Source organism: Hemitrygon akajei, chromosome 7 (genome assembly GCF_048418815.1).
Source record: "Hemitrygon akajei chromosome 7, sHemAka1.3, whole genome shotgun sequence".
Classification (NCBI taxonomy): domain Eukaryota; kingdom Metazoa; phylum Chordata; class Chondrichthyes; order Myliobatiformes; family Dasyatidae; genus Hemitrygon; species Hemitrygon akajei.
In genome coordinates this window covers 147,233,569-147,260,021 of record NC_133130.1, presented here as the reverse complement: position 1 = coordinate 147,260,021, position 26,453 = coordinate 147,233,569, and the positions used below count along the sequence as shown (strand labels likewise).

At 40.6% G+C, this 26,453-nt stretch overlaps 1 protein-coding gene across 2 annotated transcripts in view; it reads right to left on the bottom strand.

The window, feature by feature from the left end:
- The window catches only part of abca2 (ATP-binding cassette, sub-family A (ABC1), member 2), a 519,276-nt gene that overhangs the window by 29,101 nt on the left and 463,722 nt on the right, over positions 1-26,453 (bottom strand). For both annotated transcript variants that reach the window (XM_073052214.1, XM_073052215.1), the window contains exons 43-44: positions 21,311-21,445; positions 15,241-15,344 (exon numbers count right to left, since the gene is read on the bottom strand). In XM_073052214.1, coding sequence (XP_072908315.1) covers positions 15,241-15,344; positions 21,311-21,445 — 239 coding nt within the window. The remainder of the gene's footprint in view (positions 1-15,240; positions 15,345-21,310; positions 21,446-26,453) is intronic.

The window sequence follows — 26,453 nt, the reverse complement described above, 5'->3', positions numbered from 1 at the left end:
GGAATAAATTTCGGGTTGGGAAGCTGCAACTAGTAGGATGATGGAGGAAATGGTGAGAGGGTGCAGCTATTCACAACCAATATTAATAATTTGATTGAAGGAGACAAGTGTAATGTATCAAAGTTTACATATGGCACAAAGCTAAGGGGGAATGTGGACTATGAGGAGGATGCAGGAAGTCCTAGGCTCCTCTATGGGAAAGTTAGGAGCACCAAATTAACGGACTATCTCACCTGGTCCCTCAACACCATCCTGTTGGTCAATATGTGACAGATACAAGCTTGCTTTCTAAGTAGCAGCTGCCATTTGAAAGGTCACAAACAGTTGCAAGTAAACTTTCAACTATATTGTTTTATTTAACTTCTGCTCATAAAAGGAAGTCTGTCTTCAGTTCTTAAAATGTAAATAGAACGCACCTGGAAGTTAAGAACACAGTTTTGCAAATAGTCTCTGTATTTTGAAGACATCTGTCCATAAAGAGTCACTGGGCCTGCTTTATTATTGTTCAGGAGTAGAATATAAGACAACGGGTTGTTTAATACAGACAAGCTGACTCTTAAGTTGCTTCGTTCAAGATAGCTTGCAGAAGAGATGGATAATAGTATACTGTATCAAAAACTGGTATGTTTATAGTTGAGAGGTTACGTACTTAGAAGTTAGCTTTACAGTATTAATGGTACCTAAAACCTATGCCTCCAAAAATGCTTTTGGAGTGTTTGTGTGAAAAGATATCTGAGGAATTATCAATGCTTGTGAAGTCACCCAAGTGCCTAGAAAGGATATAAACGTAGACAGCATGGCAGGCTTATTAGGAATATGGTAAGCAACATCAAAAAACATGGAAGAACTAGAATCCATTTCTCCAGCTTCACTTTCTGTGACAGACAATTTGCTTATCTGCATCTTTGGTATGTCTTTTTAGTTTACAGGAATTGTAGGTGTGTTTTGGAAATTCTTCATTCTTAAGAAATAGTTTGTGTTTTAGAAATTGTTTGTAATTGGGAAATGTTTAAGGTAGAAATCCTCTATGAGCTGTACATGTGTTTTAACAGAATTGTGTGGATTTAGATGTGTATCACTGAAAATAAATGAACTGTGTTTTAAACCACTTTGTTAGCTGGAAGTATCTTCTCCTTGGTAGGGCGAGGGACCCACCATTCGAATAGTGGTATTTTCAGCTAAAGTCACCTGAGAGAATAAACAGGGAAATAAACTAGTCCTTGAAGATTGGGTGGTTACAGCATAATCTCCCTTTAGTGAGAGTATTTGTGGCTATTTATATCCAGTAGGCTCAAAGTCTTTGCTTAAGTTTAGAACTTCCTGGTCAGAAAACCCAAAAACATCATAAAGAAAGCACAGCAGTGCCTCTACTTCCTGAAAAGGTTGAGGTGAGTGAATCCCGCCCCCCCCCCCCCCCCCCCCCCACAAATCTAACCAATATTTACAGGAGCACCATTGGAAATGCCCTGACCAGCTGTATCACTGTCTGGTACAGGAATTCCAAGGCATCTGACCACAAGTCCCTACAAAGGATTGCGAGGACTGCTGAGAAGATCATCTGGATCTCTCTTCCACCAGTCAGAGATATTTATCTGGAGTGCTGCACATGCAGGACACTTAGCATTCTCAATGATCCCTCCCATCTGTCCAAAAATCTCTTTGGCTCCCTATCATCAGGCAGGAGGTACCATAGCATTAGGACAAGAACTACACACAAAATGCTGAAGGAACTCAGCAGGTCAGGCAGCATCTATGGGGAAAAAAATAAACAATCAACATTTTGGGACAAGACCCTTCTTCAGGACTGAGAAGGAAGGGGAAAGATGCCAGAATAAAAAGGTGGGGTGAGGGAAAGGAGGCCAGCTGGAAGGCGACTGGTGAAGCCAGTCAAAGACAAGAGCAGAAAGAATCTGATAGGAGAGGAGAGTAGATCATAGGAGAGAGGGAAGGAGCTTTATCCCCCCAGGCCACCAGACTACTGAACTCTTTAACACCATCCAGGTATGAAACAGCAGTAGCATTATACTGTTTACTTTGTAACTTGTATCATAAATGCACCTTATTATTTGTTAATTTATTTGTGGTAATATTACCTTATGTATTGTGTGTCTGACTTATATATATTGTGTTGTGCACCTTGGTCCAGAGGAACATTGTTTCATTTGGTGGCATACTGTACATGCGTATGGTTGAATAACAATAATTTGAACTTGAAGAAAGCTCTGTCGTGGGCAAAGTACTGGAGAGTTTAACATCGGTAGCTGAGCGAAGGGCGCTGAGTAGGCTACGGTCAATTATGGAAAACTCTGAACATCCTCTACATAGCACCATCCAGAGACAGAGAAGCAGTTTCAGCGACAGGTTACTATCGATGCAATGCTCCTCAGACAGGATGAAGAGGTCAATACTCCCCAATGCCATTAGGCTTTACAATTCAACCGCCAGGACTTAAGAACTTTTTAAAAGCTATTATTAATGCTTTTTGAGATAGTGATTTAGATGCATATCATATTTTTTTACTGAGTTAAGTATTGTATGTTATTAGTTTTGCTACAACAAGTGTATGGGACATTGGAAAAAAAGTTGAATTTCCCCATGGGGATGAATAAAGTATCTATCTATCTATCTAAATTCGAACTGGAGGGATGTGGGCCAGACACAGGCAAATGGGATTAGATCAGATATACACCTTGGTTGTCAAGGACGAGCAAGGCCAAAGAGCCTGTTGCTGTGCTGTCAAACTCCATGACTCCACAGAGACTTGAGGGAATGTAGACAGGCTAACTGAATAGATGTGAACAACACAGATGGTAAATAATCTTTAGCGTCATCCAAATTAGTAAAAAAAGATAGAATGGTGACAACTAGAGGAAGATTGAAAGGATTTATATCAGAGAGACCTTAGAAATCACTTAAAGGTAATGTGTAGGTAGAGCAAGCCATTATGAAGATAAACAGTCTGTTGGTCTTTACTGCAAGATGATTTGGCACAAAAGAAAAGCTGTTATATTGTAATCACACAGGCTCCTAGCAAGATTGCACCTGGTATATTTTGTGCTGGTCTTACCTCCCTATCCAAGGGAAGAGTGTACATTTAACAGAGACAGGACAGTAAATGTTTACCATAGGCTTAGAAGAACAAGAGGTGATCTCACTGAAGTAAATAAATGTCTTATGGGATTTTACAGAGTGGGTGCAAGGAGGAAGTTTCCTCTACGGCAGTGATCCCCAACCTTTTTTTATAACATGGGCTAATATCAAAGGAGTCCATGGAACCAGGTTGGGAACTCCTGCTCTATGTGATGTCTAGAACTGGGGTCACAGGCTCACTCTTTCCTATTGTAACAAGACTCTGGCACATACTGAAACTCATTGAGAGCTATTTGTGACCATATTTTAACATGATCCAAGAATATTTAGAAATTATATGACATTGTGTAACTATTTAATAAGTACTTGGTTATAAATGTGATTGATGGCTCTAGCCAGGACTATAATTGTAGGTTTGATAGTTAAAATGTGTAAGAACTACAAAGCATAAATCACCAATGCAGCTGTTCAAATCGGAATTCAAATGGAATTTTCTTTGTTTGCTCGGTGTTAATCTGGTTCCCTGGCTTTACAAATAAAATAAAGGATGGAATGGAAATAGTTAGACACAATGAAGGAGGATTGCTTCTTGGCCATCGGGGCTTTGAAAATGTTAACCAAGTTAAACATCTGACCAGGTTTGAGGGAGTGCATTATAGTGATAGTCAGATAACAATCTGAATGTTTACTCAATTTCTTTTGGGGTTTCATTTATTTATTTATTGCAATATGATGCAGGATAGGCCCTTCCAGCCTTATGAGCTGCACTGGCCAGCAATCACCTGATTTAATCGTAGCCTAATTGTAGGACAATTAACAATGACCAATTAATTTACCTACCGGTACATCTTTGGACGGTGGGAGGAAACTGGAGCACCCAGAAGAAACCCACATGGTCATGGGGAGAAGAAACAAACTCCTTACAGACAGCAGCGATTTAGACACGTCTTGCACCCCCTTTCTCTTGGTAATGGAATAGTGCATAAAAGGAGTGGAAATCGATAGAATAGCAACTCTCACACCCGTTCCCTTGGAGAATTTGCTAAACTGCTGCCCCATCTTTGATTGCCATCAACTAGTAGTTGCATCTACATACTCTTCATTTCATTCATAGAATGTCACATAAGACTAATGGGATCCCAGCCACCAACCAATTAGTGTTGTTTTAATTCTGTTTGATAAAACAGAATGTAACTCCAGGACACACATACTTCACATTTACTACCATCAAGAACCTAAAGTCCCACACTCAATATTTACAAACAGCTGCTTCCCCTCTGCCATCAGATTTCTGAACAGTCCATGAACACTACCTTGTTATTCCATTTTTTGCATTTTTAAAATTTATTATTGAAGAAGGAAGAGCAGTAGATATAGTGTACATGGAATTCAGCAAGGCATTTGATTAGGTACCCCTTGCCAGGCTTACTGAGAAAGTAAGGAGGCATGGGATCCAAGGGGACATTGCTTTGTGCATCCAGAACTGGCTTGCCCACAGAAGGCAAAGAGTGGTTGTAGACGGGTCATATACTGCATGGAGGTCGGTCACCAGTGGTGTGCCTCATGGATCTGTTCTGGGACCCTTACTCTTTGTGATTTTTATAAATGACCTAGATGAGGACGTGGAGGGATGAGTTAGCAAGTCTGCTGATGACACAAAGGTTGGAGGTGTTGTGGATAGTGTGGAGGGCTGTCAGAGGTTACAGCGGGACATTGACAGGATGCAAAACTGGGCTGAGAAGTGGCAGATGGAGTTCAACCCAGATAAGTGTGTGGTAGGTCAAATATGATGGCAGAATATAGTATTAATGGTAAGACTCTTGGCAGTATGGAGGATCAGAGGGATCTTGGGGTCCAAGTCCATAGGATGCTCAAAGCAGCTGCGCAGGTTGATGCTGTAGTTAGAAAGGCATACAGTGTATTGGCCTTCATCAGTAATTGAACTTAGGAGCCGAGAGGTAATATTGCAGCTATATAGGACCCTGGTCAGACCCCACTTGGAGTACTGTGCTCAGTTCTTGTCACCTCACTACAGGAAGGATGTGGAAACCATAGAAAGGGTGCAGAGGAGATTTACAATGATGTTGCCAGGATTGGGGAACATGCTATATGAAAACAGGTTGAGTGAACTTGGCCTTTTTCTCCTTGGAGCGATGGAGGATGAGAGGTGACCTGATGGAGGTGTATAAGATGATGAGAGGCATTGATTGTGTGGATAGTGAGAGGCTTTTTCCCAGGGCTGAAATGGTTTCCACAAGAGGACACAGGTTTAAGGTGCTGGGGAGTAGGTACAGAGATGTCAGGGGTAAGTTTTTTACTCAGAGCGTGGTGAGTGAGTGGAATGGGTGCCGGCAACGGTGGTGGAGGCGGATACAATAGGGTCTTTTAAGAGACTTCTGGATAGGTACACGGACCTTAGAAAAATAGAGGGCTACGGGGAAGACTAGTAATTTCTAAGGTAGGGACATGTTCAGCATAACTTTGTGGGCCGAAGGGCCTGTATTGTGCTGTAGGTTTTCCAAGTTTCTATGTTTCTAACTTTACACTGCATTACACTGCTGCTACAAATCATAAATTTCTTGACGTATGCCAATGACAATAAAGCTGATTCTGATTTCGGGAGATCATTAAAGAATTGCGAAAGCATACATATATTTTTACTCATTCTCTCTGCTCAGTACTTGCACATAGCTTCAGGTACATAGAAGCAATTCCCCTGAATTTTATTATTCCTTCCTCCCTCACTGTGAAGCATTGGGTCAGAAATGAGGCAAGGTTGGTGACTGGAGTGTGAGCTGTTTTGACAAGCTGAAAATTACAAGTTTTTTTGGCCAGGTTCCCTTTATACTTACTAGGGAACTTTTACCCGTTGCTTTTAAACTCGCTCAAGTCAGATTGTGGTGTAGCATTATTTTTTTTGTTGTTTAACTTTCTCATGCTTGTTTGTATTTTTCTATAATCACCTACATACATGTAATTGTTCAGTGAGTTTTCAGTGGTTACAGTTGCCTCTATTTTTCTGTCTTCAGAGGCCAGTATCATATCATTTGAATTTGGCTATCTGATTAGTTAATGTTATCCAGTGGAATTTCTGTTATCAGTAGTCTGGTAATAAGAAGACCATAATACTCTGCGTCTTTCTCTTTTCCCCTGCTCTTCCCTTCTCTTTACTCTTTGCCTTCTTTGCTCTTGTAGCACTTAAACAATCATAAGCAACAAGTTTGATGTCTCATTCTTATCTTCTAAAGAACCTTTGGAACACAAAAGCATCAGGATCCCACACTGGGTTCTCGAAGTATTACACTACTGTGCCACGTCCAAAAGTGGAAATAAAAATGTACTGGGTAAGACGAGTAACATTCACTAGTCCGGAAAATATATTGGCCCAGCACCTCCGAGACCTGAGGGTGCAGATTATTAAAGTTTTATTGCATATACAGTGCCTATAAAAAATACTCACTCCCCCCCACCTTGGAAGTGTTCATGATTTACTGTTTTACATCATTGAATTACAATGGATTTCAGTTGTTTTTTTTACTCTGATCAACAGAAAAGACTCTTTGATGTCAAAGCAAAAATTTCAACAAACTGGTCTAAATTTATTATAATGACTAAACACAAAATAATTGATTGCATAATTACTCACCCCCTTCAAGTCAGCATTTAGTACAGCCACCTGTACAGCCTTGAGTCTGTGTGGATAGGCCTCTACTAGCTTTGCACATCTAGACACTGCAATTTTTCCCTATTCTTCTTTACAAATTACATGGAGATCATGAGTGAGCAGCCCTTTTCAAGCTCAGCTACAAATTCTCAATTGGATTGAGGTCTAGATTCTATCATGGCCATTCCATAACATCAACTTTATTGTTTTAAAGCCATTCCTACGAAGCTTTGGTTTTATGCTTGGGGTCATTGTCTTGCTGGAAAATAAAACTTCTACCAAGTCACAGTCATCTTGCAGACTGCATCAAGTTTTTCTCCAGGGTTTCTCTGAATTTTGCTGCATTCATTTTATCTTCTACTCAAAAGAGTCTTTTTCTGTTGATCAGTGTCAAGAAAGCCAAAAAAGGGATTAGATACATAGGAGATTGTTTTGAAGGAGGTATATTAATGTCATTTGATCAATTAAAGAATAAATATAAAGTATCAAATAACACATTATTTTGTTACTTTCAACTAAGGGCTTATATAAGAGAAAAACTAGGTCAAACAATGTTATTGCCGAAATCTAATGAAATAGAAATTTTAATTCAAAAAGGAAAGATTAAAAAATTTATATCTTGTATGTATAATTTGATTCAAAAACAGGCAATTAAACAAGGAGTCCATAAGTCAAGACAAAAATGGGAAAGTGATTTGAATATTAAAATTGAAGAAAAAAATTGGTCAAGACTATGTCTTGATAGTATGACAAATACAATAAATGTTCGGTTAAGATTAGTGCAATATAACTTTCTACATCAATTATATATTACACCACAAAAAATAAATAAATTAAATCCAGGTTTATCTGATCAGTGTTTCCGATGTAACCAAGAAACTGGTACTTTTTTACATTCTACATGGTCTTGTTCTAAAATTCAACCTTTTTGGACAAATTTAAGACTTTTACTGGAACAAATTATGAGAATACAACTTCCTCATAATCCAATATTACTTCTACTAGGTGATATTGAAGGGATAAAACCGAAACTCAAACTAAATAAATATCAGAAAGAATTCATAAAGATTGCATTGGCAGTAGCCAAAAAGGCTATTGCAGTTACTTGGAAATCGGATGCATATTTATGTATAGATTGTTGGAAGAAAGAAATCTATGGCTGTATTCCATTAGAAAAAATTACTTATAATTTAAGAGATAAATATGAAACATTTTTGAAAATTTGGTGCCCTTATTTACAAAAGACAGGACTAAATATATAGGTGCTCTGAAGATGAAACAATTGGTTACTTGGGGAAAGAAATAAATATATATACTAAAGTTATTAAGAACTCCATGGAGCATGTGGAGATCTTCCAACAACCAGGCACTCTTTCTTTTTTTTTCTTTCTTACTTTCTCTTTTTTTTAATATAGGGAAGTTAGGGGGAGGGGTTAAGGGGAGGGGGGAAGGGATATATACATTTTTTTTTCCCACACTTGTAATTACTTAAAAACGCAATTAAATAAAATTTTATTTTAAAAAAGCCTAATTAAATCCACTGTGATTCAATACTGTGAAACAATAAAACATGAAAACTTCCAAGGTGGGGGGGGGGGGACTGAATACTTTTTATAGGCAACACGAGTGAATCTGCAGATGCTGGAAATAAATAAAAACATCGGCCTGAAACATCGTCACTACCTCTTCCCGCAGATGCTGTCTGGCCTGCCGAGTTCTGCCAGCATTTTGTGTTTAAAAATATAGGCATTATATTTTTTTAAATGGCCAAGTTTATTAATGTGTTTGCAACATAAAAATTTCATGTATTATATTGAGATTATAACTGATGATTTGTGAAAAACTGCTAGCAAGAAAAGTTGCCCAGGATCAAACACAAGAGATTCCGCAAATGCTGGAGATCATGAGCAATGCATCCAAAATATGACAGGAACTCAGCAAGTCAGGCAGGATCTATGGAGGAAAATAAAAAGTCAAAGTTCTGGGCCAAGAATCTTCATTTGGACTAGAAAAGAAGGGGGCAGAGCCAGAATAAGGTGGTGGTGGGGGGAGGGGAATGAGTACAAGCTGGTATGTGATAGGTGAAACTAGGGTGGAGGAAAGTTGGGTAGAGGGATGATAACGTAACAATCTGCGAGATGATAGGTGAAAGAGAAGGGGCTGAAGAAGGAGGAATCTATTAGGAGAGGGCAGTGAAAATTTCTCTCCTCTCCCCTTCTCTCTTTCTTATTCCCCTCTCACTACTTTTCTTCTCACCTGCTCATTATCCTCTCTCTGGTGCTCTCTCTTCCTTCCCTTTCTTCCAAGGTGCACTGTCTTTATCATTTTAAATATGCCCCTCACCTGCCAGCTTGCATCCCCACTTGCTTATTCCGGTTGCTGCCCCCTTTCTTCCCAGTCCTGAAGAAGAGTCTTAACATCAACTATTTATTCCCCTCCGTAGGTGCCGAGTTACTCCAGAATTCTGCACATGTTACCCAGGAACAAGTAAGGTTATTTACTGTTGTGTTGCCATCAAATCCACAGGCCAACTATATACTAAGCACCACAAACTCTGAAGGAAATACTAACAGAAGCATCAGAATGGCTCCTTGGGTCTGCTCCACCATTCAATGAAACCAAGTCTGGTTGTACCCAGAGTTCTATTTGCTTCGACCCCTTATTGTCTGCAAACAAAATGTCTGCTGCAGGTTGATGACAAGCTGCTCTACCCTTTCAACACCTCCAACGAGTCCCTCACACACAAAATGATTCAGTTTTAAGAATGTTCATTGAAGCTGCAATCCAAGCTGTGCTTTGGTCCCCTCACCGTAGATATCACAAAGCACCTGGATACAGTATATCAGGTTGTAAGCAGCAGCTCACAGATGGATGCAGTCTTAGAGAAATTCAGTACGCACAAGTAGATCAATGAGAGCTGAGGTGATAATCAGATCAGCTATGATTTTATAGAATAGTGAATGCTTTCTGTTCTAAATATTATTTCTAATAGACCCTTTTTAAAATTTTAAAGATGACAACTGACTGTCATCACTTCTTTATAAGTGTAAAACATTTTGGAATTTTCAAATGGCTGAGCAGGTCAAAGAAATTATCTTCATTGATTGTTCTGCTTCATTAGCAGTCAAAACCATTCTATCAGCATTAGTACCTTGTGTTTGGAAAGGCCTTGCCAGAGAAGCTGGTCTTCCAGAGGAAGACAGTGTTCGGGTACAATGGTGTACAACAGATAGGTTGTGTGACTAGCAATCCATAAGCCTGAATGAACAATCCAGAGGCATAAGCTCAAAGCACAAGATGCTAGCTGTCGGATTTAAGTTTATCAGAAAAGGCCTACAATTTCCAATAATAATTCATTCGGGTAACAAGAACTATAAAAAGTCAGTTGTCATCTTTATAAGTGTAAAAGATAGATGAAATAGTCAAAATCTTTTTCACATAGTAGGACTACCAAAAACTAGAGTGCATAGGCATAAGGTGAGTGAAAGGAGTTTTAAAGACAATCTTGGGGGTAATTTTTTTTAAGCACAGAGAGTGGTTGATATCTGGAACTTGCTTGAAGAGCAAGTGGAGAAATTTACTACAATCATTATACTTAAAAAGTATTTAGGCAAACACTTACAATAGGCAAGGCATAGAAGGTTATGACCCCAATGTAGGCAATTAGTGTAGATGGCTGAAAAGGTCAGAATACTGTGGTGGTTTGAAAGGCCATACAGCTCTATGTCTGGACTAAAATTAATTCCAGACCATCCCTCAGTGGTAAAAAAAATACCTCTGTAATGACATGACAGCACCTCCTCAAGGGACAAATAGGGTTGGGGAGCAATCACTGGTTTACCAGCAAAGCTCAAATGACCCCCAAAAATGAATATATAAATGAATTGAAAAGAAAACAATACAAGCTGGAAGAGTGCAATGCAAGAGCAATAGCAGGCATTGCAGCAGCATGGTTTACCAAAAAATTAGTCAACCAATTGGCTACTTTTCTTAGGCTCCTTTATAGTATTTTCTTCTTAGGGGAACATTATGCTAGAGTTGCATTGAATTTATCTTTTCATCCTCCTTAATAAAGAATTTGTGGAAAATAAATTAAGGTTCAGTTTCCATAACAACAAGTAAGCTGATAATGGTGAAGGGAATAGAAAAATTAGTTTGGGGCAGTCATAAATATCTAAGAATGATTCAATGCTTCAAAACTCCTCAAATAATACATACTAATCACAGCACTTCTTTCTCTAAAAAGGAAAATTCCTTAAGAAGATTCTATGGTGCCTTGTCCATTTGGAATAAAAGTTGGCTATTCCCACCTTCTATTCCCCACTCTGGCCTCCTACCTCTTCTCACCTGTCTATCACCTCCCCCAGGTTCCCCTCCTCCATCTCATTCTTCCATGGTCCATTCTCCTCTCTGATTAGATTCCTTCCTCTCCAGCCCTTCACCTTTCCCACCCATCTGTCATCTTCTAGCTATCCTCCTTGCCCATCCCCCACCTCTTTATACTGTCGTCTTTCCCCTTCCTTTCGAGTCCTAAGGAAGGGTCTTGGCCCAAAACATCAACTGCTTGTTCATTTCCATGGTGCTTTTGGGGACAGAAGTTATTGTACAGTTAAACTATCCTTTATTTATCTCCTTCCATGAAGAAAACTCAGAAGTACATTTCAGTACATTGGACTAAGAATTCAACAGATATTCTCAGAAGGCAATGTCCTTAACAGAACGGCTCACACTATGCCTCTTGGGTATAATACAAGACCAGAAAAAAAACATGCACATTATACAACTGCCTTCTTTCTCTTGATTGAAGAATGTAGCTCTTCACTTACTGGTCACTTGATATTTATTATAACATCTGCTCTGCAACCTACTTCCTTGTTGTACCTTTAAACCAATTATAAAATGTAAATCTTTTCAGTCAGAGAATTTTCTGTTTTTGATCAGTCTGATTTATGTGTAACACTGTGTTTGACTCGTGATTGCCCTCCAAGATGGCCGAACAAACCATTTGGTTGCATCAAACTTCTATGACAAATATAAGAATAAAACTGCAGAGATTAACTGCTGAATGGTCTTATACCTGAAACAAGAATCCTGTTTCTCTTTACACAGATACTGCCCGAACTCTTATAAAGTCTGTTTCCGACCTTAGTTGAAGTGTCTGGGATCCAAGGTCTTGTTTTACTGATTTTCATTAACCAAAATAGCTGGGATTGAAATGGACATATGGAGGAATATCCAGACCTGTCAATCGTCCAAAGGTCTTCTGGTAAACATCTGGGGTATGCTGATGTTTGGAAGAACATTCTAATCTCTGTGGTATAATTAAACCTTTCAGCCGTTGTCCTCAGCACTTCTGTTAAGAGCACTATATATGTCCAGGTCCATTCAAGGTATTAGTACATGGCACAAAGTGGAGAAGACAACATTCTTGGAGTTTTCTTCACTGATTCCAAGACTTCATTAATTTTTATGAATGAATCAAGCTCCCGTTGATTATCACACAACATAGCTTCCCAACTAACAAATAAATTACAGAATGTTTTCAATGTCCATACAGAGAAAGAGTTTGTAGCACTACCATTGACTTGGTTGGCTGAATTTTGAATAACCTCATGATTTTTTTCTGAGAAAGCTCTGGTGAGATGACAGCACAAGGTTAAAAAGCTGTTTGAACACACACTCACCAATAAATCTGCACATTGCATCATGGGCTGCAATAAGTCGCCACCAATTTATGCCAAAGATACCCTCCAACATGTTGTGTGTCACTAAATCAATGCTATGATAGATTTAGCTTAGAAATGGGCACCCATGAAATAATGTGGGCCAGCAGCATTATGCCTGAGTGGATTACAAAGCCTCAAAGCCCAGCATATGCATCAGTCTACCATTAACATCAAGCAATGGCCCAAAACATATTCAATGAGGTTAGGAGAATATTGTTTCTTTCTCCTACTTACTCTTTCCTACTCTATCTTGCTTTCCTTCTTTTATCAACATCCTTATCAGGACACTGCCATTTAAACACTCCATCTCACGCTGAGCTATCTGTGGCCTCCTGCCCTGTTACCACAAGGCCCGACACAAGTTTGAGGAACAAACACCTCACCTTCTATATGAGCATGGTGCAGTCCTATAAACCTAATCTTAAACTCTCCAACCTTACCTCAACTCACTCTTTCAGTCCTTCTGTTGGTATCAGAACTGGCTGTATTGGCCCAACATCATGCTGACTCAGTTTTTCTCTTTCTCCATGGTTTGCCAAAACACATAACACAGACAAAAAAAATCATCTAAATTCTAACTGCTATGTTAACTCATCTGGATTCTCCTTTTATTCTACCTCTCCTTCCCTAACCTTCTCTATGACTGAAAACTAATTTGTTTTCTCTTTTCCCAATCAACTCTGCTTCTCTGTCCACAGATGATGAGTACTTCCAGCATTTTCTGTTCTTATTTTCTCTGGACAGATTTTGTTCTTTTGTGAATTACCTTAGTTTATTTTCACCGCTTCTTTGTCCATCTGCGAATTGGAAACAGTTTCTTTCTATCTGGATACCTTACCGTATTAAATACTTTCACAAGGTCCCATTGCATTGATTGATTCCTCTGTCTATTCAGATAACTAAAGTCACTCATTCCAAAGCCTTTTCATCTTTTCCAAAGTGTGGTGCATGGAACCAGACTCAACAGATTTCTGAACAATCCACGAACACTACTTTGTTTTTCCTTTTTTATTTTGCACTTTTCATTAGTTGTGTAATTTATAGTAATTTTGATGTCTCTGCACTGTACTTTTGCCACAAACAAATTTCACATCATATAAGACAGTGATGATAAACCTGTTACTTCTGAAAAAGGATCTGGTACTTTCCTAGCATATATGACAAATAAACTCTGTTCAGGCTTCCAGCCAGGTACAGGTATCAAATTTTAACTGGCATTCAATGACAAACTCCACCATCTTCATCAGGGAGGATGCATAGGTACATCTAGTCTGGTAATATATATATATACCTCTCATCCACCCCTCCTGACTGGTTAGTCCTCAACCAATCAGGTTTACACTGCCCTACTTTGCTTACAATTGAATTCCAGTTTTTACTTAGAGTGAGACCTCCATCTTTGATAAAATTCTTATTTTCCAGTTTTATTTCAATGGCTTCCTTCACCAGGTGGTCCCAAATGTCATTGGTGTGGCACAGTAGTCATGTGATGCCAAAATCAATCCTATAGTCATTGCAAATGCAATGTTCTGCTACTGCCGATTTCTCCGGGTAACCCAAACAGATACACTTCTGTGCTCCTTTATATGGGTGTCCACCGTGTGCCCCGTCAGGCCAATGTCTGCATTCACAGGGAATCCTAAAAATGCCAATTATCCTGAGTCAGATGACTAACTTGAAGAAAAACTGTGCTCCCAGCGCCTGTGGTACTTCTTCGTACAATTCCCATTATGCCAAAGACAACTTTTCTAAGCTACTTTTCTACCAGTAGCGTAGTGGTCAGCACAAAGTTTTACGGTACCAGTGACCAGGGTTCAATTCCTGCCGCTGCCTGTAAGAAGTTTGTAAGTTCTCCCCGTGACCGCGTGGGTTTCCTCCGGTTTCCTCCCACAATCCAAAGATGTGAGAGTTCAGAGGTTAACTGTTCATTGTAAATTCTTCCATGATTAGGCTAGGGTTAAATTGGGGTTTGCTGGGTGGTGTGACCTGAAGGGTTGGAAGAGCCTATTCCACGTTCTACCTTAATAAATAAATAAAAACACACATCTTATTCCAGAAATTTTGATCTTGTGATGGGCTTATTGTGTGACACTATGCCAACTGACTTTTGAAAGTCTACATATTACAAATCAATCTCCATTTTTAAAAAAAGTAATTTAATTAAATCTGATTTACCTTCAATATGCCCATGCTGGCTGCCTCCAATCTATGCACACTTGTCAAACACAAAATTATTTTTTCCCTAATTATTTCTACACTCCTTTGCTTTATTCAAAGGGTACAGCATTTACTATTTTTCTAGCCCTTGAAGATTACAGCCAGGACTACTCACAATTTCCTCACTTACTTCCCTCAGTAACCTGGGATGGATGCTATCTAAACTGTGACTAATCTACATACAGTAAGTGCCACAACTTTCTAGTGTCATTTGATTTCAGCTTTAGTCTATACAGGTTCCAAGTTACATCAGATTTACAAGAAGAGCAAGAGGCAATGTTTACCTTTCAAGTATCATATAAAAAAGTATAGTTTTCCCACCACTGTGTCAGAGAGCAGAACTTGACTATACCATTACTGAAGTAATGATGCTTCAAAATTGCTTTCCTGACTGCACAGAAATTTCTAACACTCTTAAACCTTGCGTGAATCTATAAATAGCAACCAATAATTTAAATAACTTCAGATACATCTTTGTTTATTAGCATTGGGCAAAATGACATTCCCCCAAACCAAACACTGAAGGGAAGTTAAAAGCATCACCTGTGTGATGTCAGCACCACTGAGCGTCCCGTCTTGATGATGTCAAGAATCAGGTTCCACAAAAACCTTCGTGCTTTGGGATCCATTCCTGTTGTTGGCTCATCCTGCAACAGCAAAGGAATAAATGGGATTGCACACAATTTGCTTTTCAAGCTTATGAAAGATGTAAAACTGGCCCAAAGACAGCTATCAAATACATCGGCTCAAAAGAGTGAAGTCATAAACACAGTAAGGTCTGGAGAGAGTGCAGCATATTGATGCAATCAGAAGGAAGTCATTGTACACCAATGGATCTCTTAGGAGGTTTGACTTGTCACTGAATGCTAATAAACTTCTTTCTGATACTGCTGAAGGTATGTTGACTGTTTGCATCATAGTCTGGTTTGGCAACCCAAATAGGGGCACAAGAAACTACAGATAATAGTGGACAGCCCTATACATCAAGGGCACATCCCTGTCTACCATCAATAGAATCTACTGTAAGCACTGCGTCAGACAGGTAACATTCATCATCAAAGATTCCCACCATCACAACTATGTCATCTTTTCGCAGCAAGCCTGAAGACTCATATCACCAGGTTTAAGGTCAGCTTCTCTTCTTCCCTTCAACCATTTTCTTGAACCAACCAAAACAATCCTAATCTCTACAGTTGAGCAACATTTTGACTACTTTGATCACTTTGCATTAAAATGGACGTTTATTTTGTTGTGGAAATTGTTACTTATGAAAATCAAGTATAATTTATACTCCTCTTTTTATGCTATATGATACTTATATGATGCGATGTGCCTGTAATGTTGCTGTAAGTTTTTCATTGCATTCATGTAACTCGGGCTTCAGGTCTCAGGCCCTTTTCTATGCAATTTCCCAATAGCACTAAATTCAACAATCCTTCAAAAAAATATATATTTTCTCTTTAATCGCCTCCAATGATATAGCCACAATAGCCGACAAGATGGAGAAATCAAGAGATTTGCTTCCTTCTTCAACAAGAATGGTTGAAAGACCATCTTAGTTTTAGAGGGGACCAAGTGAGGGCTGGGCCTTTACTAGCTGTGAAGGCATTGCACAGACAAAGCTTTCTCTGTGCACAGCTACAGACTCTGTTGTCAGTCAAGTCATGCCATAGGAACTTGTCATGCTTCAGACAATCCAGGCAGGCCTCTGTTTATGGAATTGGGTAATTTGATCAGGTGTTTTCTGTCTTCCACCCCATTGTTGGACTATGGCACTTAATGCTTAAATCCTTCTCTGACTTTGTATTTTTTGGGCCCTGCACTTGCACTATACTAGCTCTAACCATCCATCCCCACCCCAGTGCCCCTTGTTACAAAATGTAACCTTTTAGAAACGAACCAGATTACACATGGAGTCTGGCTTTGATGTTAAAACCACTATGTATATTGGTAACTACTTATTATATAGTAACTTAAACAAAATAAACAGGAGTTAACAGTGTTATGTGTGTATATATGTGTAAATATAGCTCTCAACTATTGAGCTTGGGAAACAAGGCTTAGAGTCTTGAGATGGTAAAGTAGGAAAGTTCAGTAATCCACGAAATAACCAACGGGAGACAGATATTTGTAATCCATGTTGCACTGGAGAGAGAAGGTAAGTACAAAGTATTCCACAGGCTCCACACTGGTAAAATGAGAGAACAGTTGCCATAGACCTTGTCCGTCGTGACGTTCCAAATCCACATACGAATTATCACTGAAAGTGACCTGTCACAGGAATATCATCTTCCAGTGGTTACCACACAACATAACCAGGCAAGGGCTACAAGACAAAATTCACTCCTATGGGTTATATGAAGTGACAGTCCCACATCCGTTGTGCACCGTGTGCCGATGATCAACCCACTCTTGTGGGCACAGGAGAGTTCTAAGCTTCAACTGCGACAAGCTGAAGCTACCAGCTTCCCCAATCTCTCTTACTCTCTCTCTCTCTCTCTCTGTGGTTAAGCCCCCAGCCAGCAGTGTCAGCCTGTGACTGACGTCATAGTCCCGCCTTACTCAGGCGCTTAAAGTGGCAGTCCACAGTTAACGAAACCTGTGGGTTCGTAACACCCTGATTTGATCAATCCAGGGGCTCCCAATGGAGGCCAAGATCTCCCATATGAAATTTCTCACTGGGCTGCAAAGGAATTTCTCAGTATGAAGATTTCTTTTTTTTTTTGCAAAATCAAATGCTATATTTTTATGGTTTACATGCTATATGCTGGGAATTATAATTTTAACTTTTGTTTGAAGATTTAAATTTACAATGATCAGGAGGATGTGTCCAGTTTATGTATTGACCAATTAATTATTACGGAACTATGTAATTAGGAGAGGAATGTGAGGAAGAAGTATTTTATTTTTATACAGTGAGTGTTAATGACATCAAACCCACAGCCTATAAAGTTGTTGGATATGAAGATAATCAACAATTTAAAAAAAACTGGATGAAAAATTGAAGGAAATAAATTTGCTAGGTGGGGAAATGACACTTCAAAGTTAAGAATAAATTTATTATCAAAGAACGTAGATATCATCATATACTACCCTGAGATTCATTTTCTTGTGGGCATTCACAGTAACTACAAAGAAACAAAATAGAGTCAATGAAAATTTGCAAACAACAAAGATGGACAAACAACCAATGGGCAGAAGACAACAAATAGTCATAATAATAAAAAATAAATAAGCAATAAATATTGAAAACACGAGTTGCAGAGTCCTTGAAAGTGAGTCAATAGGTGCTTCATTTCATTTTGATCCATTTCAGTGTTGGGGTGAGGGAAGTCTATCTGGCTCAAGAGCCTGATGGTCGAGGGGAAGTAGCTTCCTGAACCTCGACTGGCTCATGGATCCCTGGTTTCCTCCTCCTGTAGTCACTAATCAGCTCATTGTTTTTGCTGACATTGAGTGAGAGGTTGTTGTGGCAACATTCAACCAGACTTTCAATCTCCCTCCTATCTTCTCATTCAACACCACCTTTGATATGGCCAACAGTGGTGATGTCAAAGAAATCCATTGATACCTAGTTTCTTTACAGTGAGTGGTCATAGCCTCAATGGCCATTTGGTCTTCCTCTGAGCTGTAATAATGCTATACCTTCTTTCTGTAGGACAGGATACCACCATTGATTGCAGTGTGCCTGTGCTGAGGCAATTCTGTTCAACTCTTCCATTCTCATACTCTTCACCTTTTACTTTTTCTGTTGATATGTTTATCTTGGAGCATTATAAACTTAGTAAGAGACTAAAACATCAGCATGGTCTCGCAGAAGGCTTTATTCAGATGCACACATTTCTATGAACATCAGGCAATATGTTGTTGTGGTGAACTACATATACCTGTCTGGACACGCCCCCCCCCCCCCCCCGCTGACAGCTCCTGTGGCTCCTCCCACTGAACGTGGCTCCTCCTCAGGCGATTGGGGCCTGAGCCCTGCCTCTCAGTCTCCAGGATGTAGCATGGTGGTCAATTGCTGCTTGTTCTTTCTTCCAGTCAATAAAAGCCGATATCCCGCCTCACGTCTCAGAGAGTTATTGATGGTGCATCAGTTGTTTTTAGTCAGAAAACATTAAGTAACTTGAGAAGGGCAGATTTCATTCATTGCTTAAGATACGGAGCCACATTAGGCCACGGTTTTGCTGTTTGGTGTACATGTAACTCTAGATTCATCAATGTGGTTGAATTCTCTCTCCTTCCTCAGCTAGGGAAATGATGGACAGCGAATTGCCAGAAACATCCACATCCAAGGAATAGATGAAAAGCAACAGTTGTAAAAGGATGTCTTTTGAAAACTGAAATGTCTCGTTGACATTCTACCATCAGGCAAGAGACTGATGGATAAAGCCAAGAATGGCCAGGATGGGAAACAGCTTGTTCCCTCAGGCCATTAGGTTTCTCAACTTCCTGTTGCACTACATTTGGCATTTGAGGTTTAGAGAGCTGTGGGCCAAATGGGGCGATAAACACAAGAGATTCTGCAGATGCTGCAATTCCAGAACAACACACACACACACACGCTGGAGGAACTCAGCAGGTCAGGCAGCAGCCAATGAAATGAAGAAACAGTTGACATTTTGGGCCAAGATCCTTCCTCAGAACTGGAAAGGGAGGAGATGTCAGAATAAAAAGGTGGGGGAGGGGAGGGGAGGGGAATTAGCTAGAAGGTGAGAGGTGAAGCTAGGTGGATGGGAAAGGTAAAGGGCTGGAGCAGAAGCAATCTGATAGGTGAGCAGAGTGGACCATGAGAAAAGGGTAAAAAGGAGTAGCACCAGGGGGAGTTGATAGGCAGGCGAAGAGGCCGGAATGGGGAACAGAAGAGGAGGAAACAGGAAGGAAAAAATATAACGGAGGGAGAAATCGATGCTCATGCCATCAGGCTGGTGATGTTGCTCCTCCATCCTGAGAGTGGCCTCATCGTGGCAAAAGAGGAGGCCATATCGGAACAGGAATGGGGATATGAAATAAAGTGGTTGGCCACCGGGAAATTCTCCTTGTGTCGGATGGAGTGGAGGTGCATGACAAAGCAGTCTCCCAGTTTACAGTGGGTCTCATTAACGTAAAGGAGGCCGAATTGGGCACACGTGACACAATAGATGACACCAGCAGATTTGCAGGTGAAGTGTTGCCTCACCCAGAAGGACTATTTTGGGCCCTGAATGGAGGTGAGATAGGAGCTGAGTGGCAGGTGTATCATTTCTATCGCTTGCAGGGATATGTTCCGGGGGAGATTAGTGGGGAGGGATGAATGGACAAAGGAATCACAGAGGGAGCGATCCCCATGGAAAGTAGAGAGTAGGGGGTAAAGTAAAACTGTGCTTGATGGTAGGATCTCGTTGAAGCTGGCAGAAGTTGTGGAGAATGATGTTTTATGTGTCAAGGCTCATAGGGTGGTAGGAACTCTATACCTGTTAAGGTGGCAACAAGATGGGGAGAGTGCAGATATATGGGGAATGGAGGAGATGAGAGTGAGTGCAGCATCAGTGGTGGAGGAAGGGAAAACCCATTCTATGAAGGCGAAGGACATTTCTGATGTCCTAGAAAGGAAAGCCTCATCCTGGGAACAGATGCAGCGGAGACAAAGGAACCAAGAAAGGAGAATAGCATTTTGTTTACAGAAGGCAGTGTGTGAAGAGGTGTTAGTAAAGAAAGCAGTAGGAATCAGTATGCTTATAAAAGATGCTGGTAGACAGCTTGTCTCCAGAGATGGAGACATTTTGTTACATTCATTAATACACCAATTTACTTATAATTCACTGAGCAATTTCACAGGGACAGTGGAGTCCTCTTGAAATGGCCAGGTTCACTGGAATTGGAGGCTAAGCAAAAGAAGTGGAAACATCACTTGGAAGCTTTAACCCCACATAACTTCCACCTCACTGAGGTAAAAACACAAAAAGTGGATATACTCAGCAGGACAAGATCCATTTATTTGTTGCAAGCTATTATCAGCCATATGTTGCTTCTGTTCTATCCTTGGAATTCTCAATGAGAAAACTGGTCCTTAGAGACCAATTGTATTTTGTTTCAGACAGTCCAATTATCATATTTTAATTGACTTCAAACAGTTTATAAATCATGAGTAGGAGTGTATTTTTATACCTGCTACTGTTCAGAATGAATAAAGCAGGGAAGCTGAACTTATGCACATATTCAGGGTGTCTCAAGTGTTGTGCAACCAACAATTGTCCTTGAAGTACAATTACTAATATTATGTAAGCAAGCACATTGGTAGCAGGCAAGGGTCACCCTAAAACAGTTGACTGAACAGATGGTGAATCTTTTCTGCACTTTTTAAATAACATCTTTCCTGTTACAGGGTGACCAAAACTGTTTCCAATACTTCAAGTGTGGCTTCACCAATGCCTTACATAATTGCCACATAACCTCCCAACTCCTAACTGATGAAGGGCAGCATGCCAAATGCCTTCTTCACCATATTGTCTACCTGTGAGGTTGCTTTTAATGAACTATGCATCTGCACTCCTAGGTACCTGGAATGCTTGCACTTTGTGATCTGAGCAGAATTCATTTACATCTGGGTGCCCAAATTATTGGTGAATCTTACCAGGAAGATTAAGGAAGGGTAGCCGATTAATGCAATGGCTGTAGAGAGCTTCCTTTTGTTGCCACCGCTGTACGTTCCGGCAGGCTTGTCTGCGTACTTTGTGAGCTCCAGTTTATCAAGTGCCCAGTTTATGACCTACAGAAAAAATGGAGACAAGACAGTTCAATGGAAAAATCTGATCTTCAAACCATAGACACCATACAGCAGATGCTGGAAATCCAGAGCAATAAAACAATGTGCTGGAGGAGCTCAGCAGGTCAGGTAGCATCCCTGGATAGGAATAAACAGTTGATGGTTGGGGCCGAGACTCTTCATCAGAACTTGATGAACAGTCTCAGCGTGAAATGTGGACAGCTTATTCCTATCCATAGATGCTGTCTGTCCTGCTGAGCTCCTCCAGCGCATTGTGTGTATTGATCTTTAAATCCATTTCACTTACAAACTGCTTCAGTTTTGAAATATGTGCTAAATATATATCACATCTTCACTGGACTATAACATATCCTAATGCACCTGTCTAACATTGTTCCATTGACAAATGTGTGGTATTGATAGACTAGGAAACTACACTGAAAGGCATGATAATAAACAATTAACATTTTAAAGAATTAATGCATACTTTAAACAAGTAAGTCTATCTTTCAAAGCATAAAAACCCAGCAGAAAGACTGATCCAACTAGACCAACAATTGAAAAGCTGCCAAAGGAACAGTAAGCGTGAGGGTTGGGAACATTTAGGAATTCATCTACCAATTCTCAAAACACTGATAGAAAAACGGTAACTAGAAAGTAAGCATAATCAAGTGAAAAACATAAATATAGGCTCTAACAGCGTCACGGAACATGTAAAATGAAAATTAATAGAAAATTAATGTGAGCGCCCTATAGACTAAGGCAAGCGAAATTACATTAGTGAATGAGGACATTGCAGAAAAAAATTACACAAATATTCTGTGTCTGTTGTCATGAAAAACATAAAAATCCTCCAGGCTGTGGTCCTCTTGAATGATCCCCACAGATGGGAGGGAACATATGTAACTCCATGAAGAAAGGGGGAGAGAAAATGGAGAACAAAAGCTGACCCAGGACACTTAGAAAATAGTAACAATAGAGAATAAAAAGATTATTAGGAGAGTCAATGTTAATTTATTAAAGGATGATCATTTTGATAAATCCATTATAGTGTTTTTTAGGTTATAACTAGAGGAACAGATAAAGGGTACCAATGGAAGTTGTGTATTTTAGATTTCTTAAGGGCCTTTAATAAAGTACGAGACAAGAGGTTATTGAATAAAAACAGATTACAGTGCATTAGAGGAAATATACTGGCAGGGGATGAGTTACAAAAACCAAAGAGTAGAAATCAATGGACGCTTTATTAGCTGGGAGGCTGTAACTTGCAGGATGCTGCAGAGATCAGTATTCACAGTTATCCATAGCCTGTCAGTAACTTGGATCCAAAACTCAATGTATCAGTCCTGCAACATTAACTGCTTCTTTCTCCTCAGATATTGCCTGACCTGCTGCATAATCCCAGTGTTTTCTTTTCGCTCTTACTTCAAGTTTGCTGTTATTTTTTTATAATGCTGTTATCTTATTTTCCTTTTTGAGTAATATAACCAAGTTTGTTAATGATACAAAATTGTTTGGGAGTGGGAGGCGTGGGGATGCTCCACAGCTTTAAGCCAGGGTCAGTCGAAGTGAACCAATGAGGGCAAATGGAACATTATTAGGATGAAATTTAGAGGAATGGAACACATACAAAATGCTGGAGGAATTCAGCAAGTCAGGCAGTATCTGTGATGAAGGTCTCGGACCGAAACATAGAGTATTTTCCCCTCCCTAGATGTTTATTTGTTTTTATTTAGCGATACAGCACAGAATAGGCCCTTTTGGCTCTTTGAGCCATGCCACCCCAGCAACTAACGACAAACCCAACGTAACACAAACCTAGTCATGGGACAATTTACAATGAGCAATAAACCCAGCTGGTAAGTCTTTGGACTATGGAAGAAAACTGGAGGACCCAGGGGAAACCTATGTATTCCACAGGGAGGACGTAGACAGACTCCTTATAGAATGGCTCCAGAATTGAACTCTGAAATGTTCCAAGCTGTAAATGAGTCGCGCTAGCCACTACGCCACTGTGGCAACCTCAATGGCCTAACTTGCTGAGCTCCTGCAGCATCCTGTGTGTGCGCGCGCGTGTGTGTAGGTGTCGTCACATCAAGTCTTTGGAGTGCTTCCACATAAGCTGCCTTCAGCGTATCCTGGGAATTACCTGGCGTGAGCGGGTGCCTCACACTGAAATACTTGTAAAGACCAACTGCAGAAATATTGAGGCCATGATCACCCAGCGTCAGCTGCAGTGGCTGGGGCACGTGATAAAGATGCCCCAATGTCGGCTACCCTGCAGAGTGTTATCTGGCCAGCTATACATCATGGTCGACACTCAGCTGAAGGGCTGAAGAAGCACTATAAGGATCAGATGAAGAATGCTTTAAGGAAGTGCAAGATCAGACCTGAGGACCTGGAGGATGTTGCTGCTGACTGTACACTTGGCGACAGCTGTGTAGGGATGGGGTTTGTATTCTGAAGATGGAAAGAACAACCAGAAGACCGCAGAAGAGAGCCAGGAGAAATCCAGCCATGGTTGCCATCTCTACCACATATACATGTCCCACCTGCAATAGAACTTGTGGGTCCAGGATAGGACTGTATAGTCATCAAAGATCTCACCATTAAAGGGGTGGACATTGTCATCGGATTCCGATGGACAACCGAAGAAGAGGTGTAGGTGAGTGCAGATGTGGGTGTGTGTGGGCGTGCAGGTGTGTGTACGTGTATGTTTGTGTATACGACATTGAGCATCTGACAATTAAATGCCAGCCTCAATACCTGCAAAAGAGTTTACTTATGTGTTCATCACCAATGTCTACAACCCCTTGAGCATGAATATGAAGGATGCACTGGGAGAGCTTTACAGTATCAGCTCTCTATAAAACAAGCATCTCGACAGTCTCTTCATAATCACAAGAGATTTCAATCATGTCACCCTGCAGGACAGTTTACCCAAATTCCACCAATACGTCATGGCCACTAGCGGAATGAAAAGGCTTGACCACGTTTATACAAACAGACATGGTACTTACAAAACAATCCCACACCCTCATCTTGGCCTCTCTGAACTCCATGACATCTCCATAATATTAATCCCAGCATACTGACCGCTGCTGATAATGGAGAAACCAGTTAAGAGGACCATCACTCTGTGGCTTAATGAGGCAATTTCTATGTTCCAGGATGGTTCTGAACAGACTAACTGGCAGATGCTCCAGGAGACCACCACAAACAGAGAAGACACAGACCTCAAGGAATATGCCTCATCTGTCATCTGCTATATCACGACGTGCACATGATGCTGGTACCTCAAGAACGGTCATCCTGCAGCCCAACCAGAAGCCCAGGCTTAATGCAGAGGTGTGCTCCATACTAAATTCCTGGGACGCTTTCTTCAAGTCTGATGACAGAACAGCTCTCAGAGCAGCCAGGAGAAACCTCATCTTTGGAATCAAGAGGGTGAGGATCACCTATGCACAAAAGATTCAGGGACACCTGTCCCGATAATGATCTCCAGTGCATGTGGCTGGGCATCAAGTGCATTACTGACCACATAAGGAAAAACAGCGTTGGCTATAGCAGTGATGCCTTCCTCCCTAACACTGAACAACTGTTACACATGCTCCAAGGCATGCAACACAATGCTGGCCACAAAAGCTACTTCACTTCCAGGTGAGTATCCACTGCCTGTAGTAACAACACATGTGAGATGGACTTTGCAGAGAGTCAACCCCCGTAATGTGGCTAGGACAGACAGCATCCCAGGTTGAGTGCAGGGAGTATACACACTAGCTCACTGAAATCTTCACAGACATCTTCAATGCTTCACTCATCCAGGCTGTTGTCCCCACATTTCAAATCACCCACCGTCATCCCTGTACAAAAGAACTGTACACCTTCAGAACTAAAATATGAAGCACTTTGAGTGGTTGTAATGGCACATATGAAAAATTTATTTCCTGCCATATTGGACACTTACCAATATGCTTACTGACAAATGCCATAGCATCTCTCGTGCACCTGACGCTGACAAGAAAATAATGACACTTATGTCAAAATGCTGTTTCTGGATTTTAGTTCGGTATTCAACACTATTGTCCCACAAACCTTGGTGAACAAACTCCTGCTCCTCAGTCTAAATACACCCATGTACAACTGCATGTCGGATTTCCTAATGAACAGACCTCACAGTCAGGATGCACAACAACACTTCCCTCTTCATCCTCCCCAAAATGCGTGCCCCTCAGGGCTAAATGCTGAGCCCATTGTTGCACACTCTGCTCACGCGTGACTGCATAGCTGCATGGCACTTGAGCAATCACATCATCAAGTTTACCAATGACATGATAGTGGTGGGTCTCATCAAACACAAGGAGAGATGGCCTAAAGAGAGGATATGGAACTCAAAGCCTTAATGTCAACAAGACAAAAGAGATGGTTATTGACATCAGGAGAACTTGCACCCATTCACACCCATTTACATTAGCAACACAGCTTTAAACTACTGGGAGTGCACATCACACACAACCTCTCATGGTCCAAGAACACATCCTACACAGTCAAAAAAGCTCACCAACACCCCTACTTTTTACATCTATACCCATGACAATCTACAGATGTGCAGTGGAGAGCATCCTGACAAGCTGCATCACTGCTTGGCACAGAAACTGCACTGCGGCCGACAGGAAGGCTCTTAATGGGTAGTCAAAACTGCCCAATGCATCATTGGCACCTGCCTACTCACCATCAAGAATATTGTTATGAGTGCTGGAACAAACCAGTTGGAAATGGGGTCCAGAGCTGCTCCCCGCACCCCCCCCCCCCCCCCGGAACTATGCTCCTAATGAGAGAGCGAGAGATGAAGAACATTGTATTGCTTAGTTTACTAATAAACACCTTTAGTTACAGTACCACCAGACTCCAATGTATCCTTCCATTTCTGCTGGTCTGTTAACCCAGTTATGGGGTACGTACAAATTGGGGGCTCATCCGGGATTTGAACCCAGGACCTCTCACAATACTC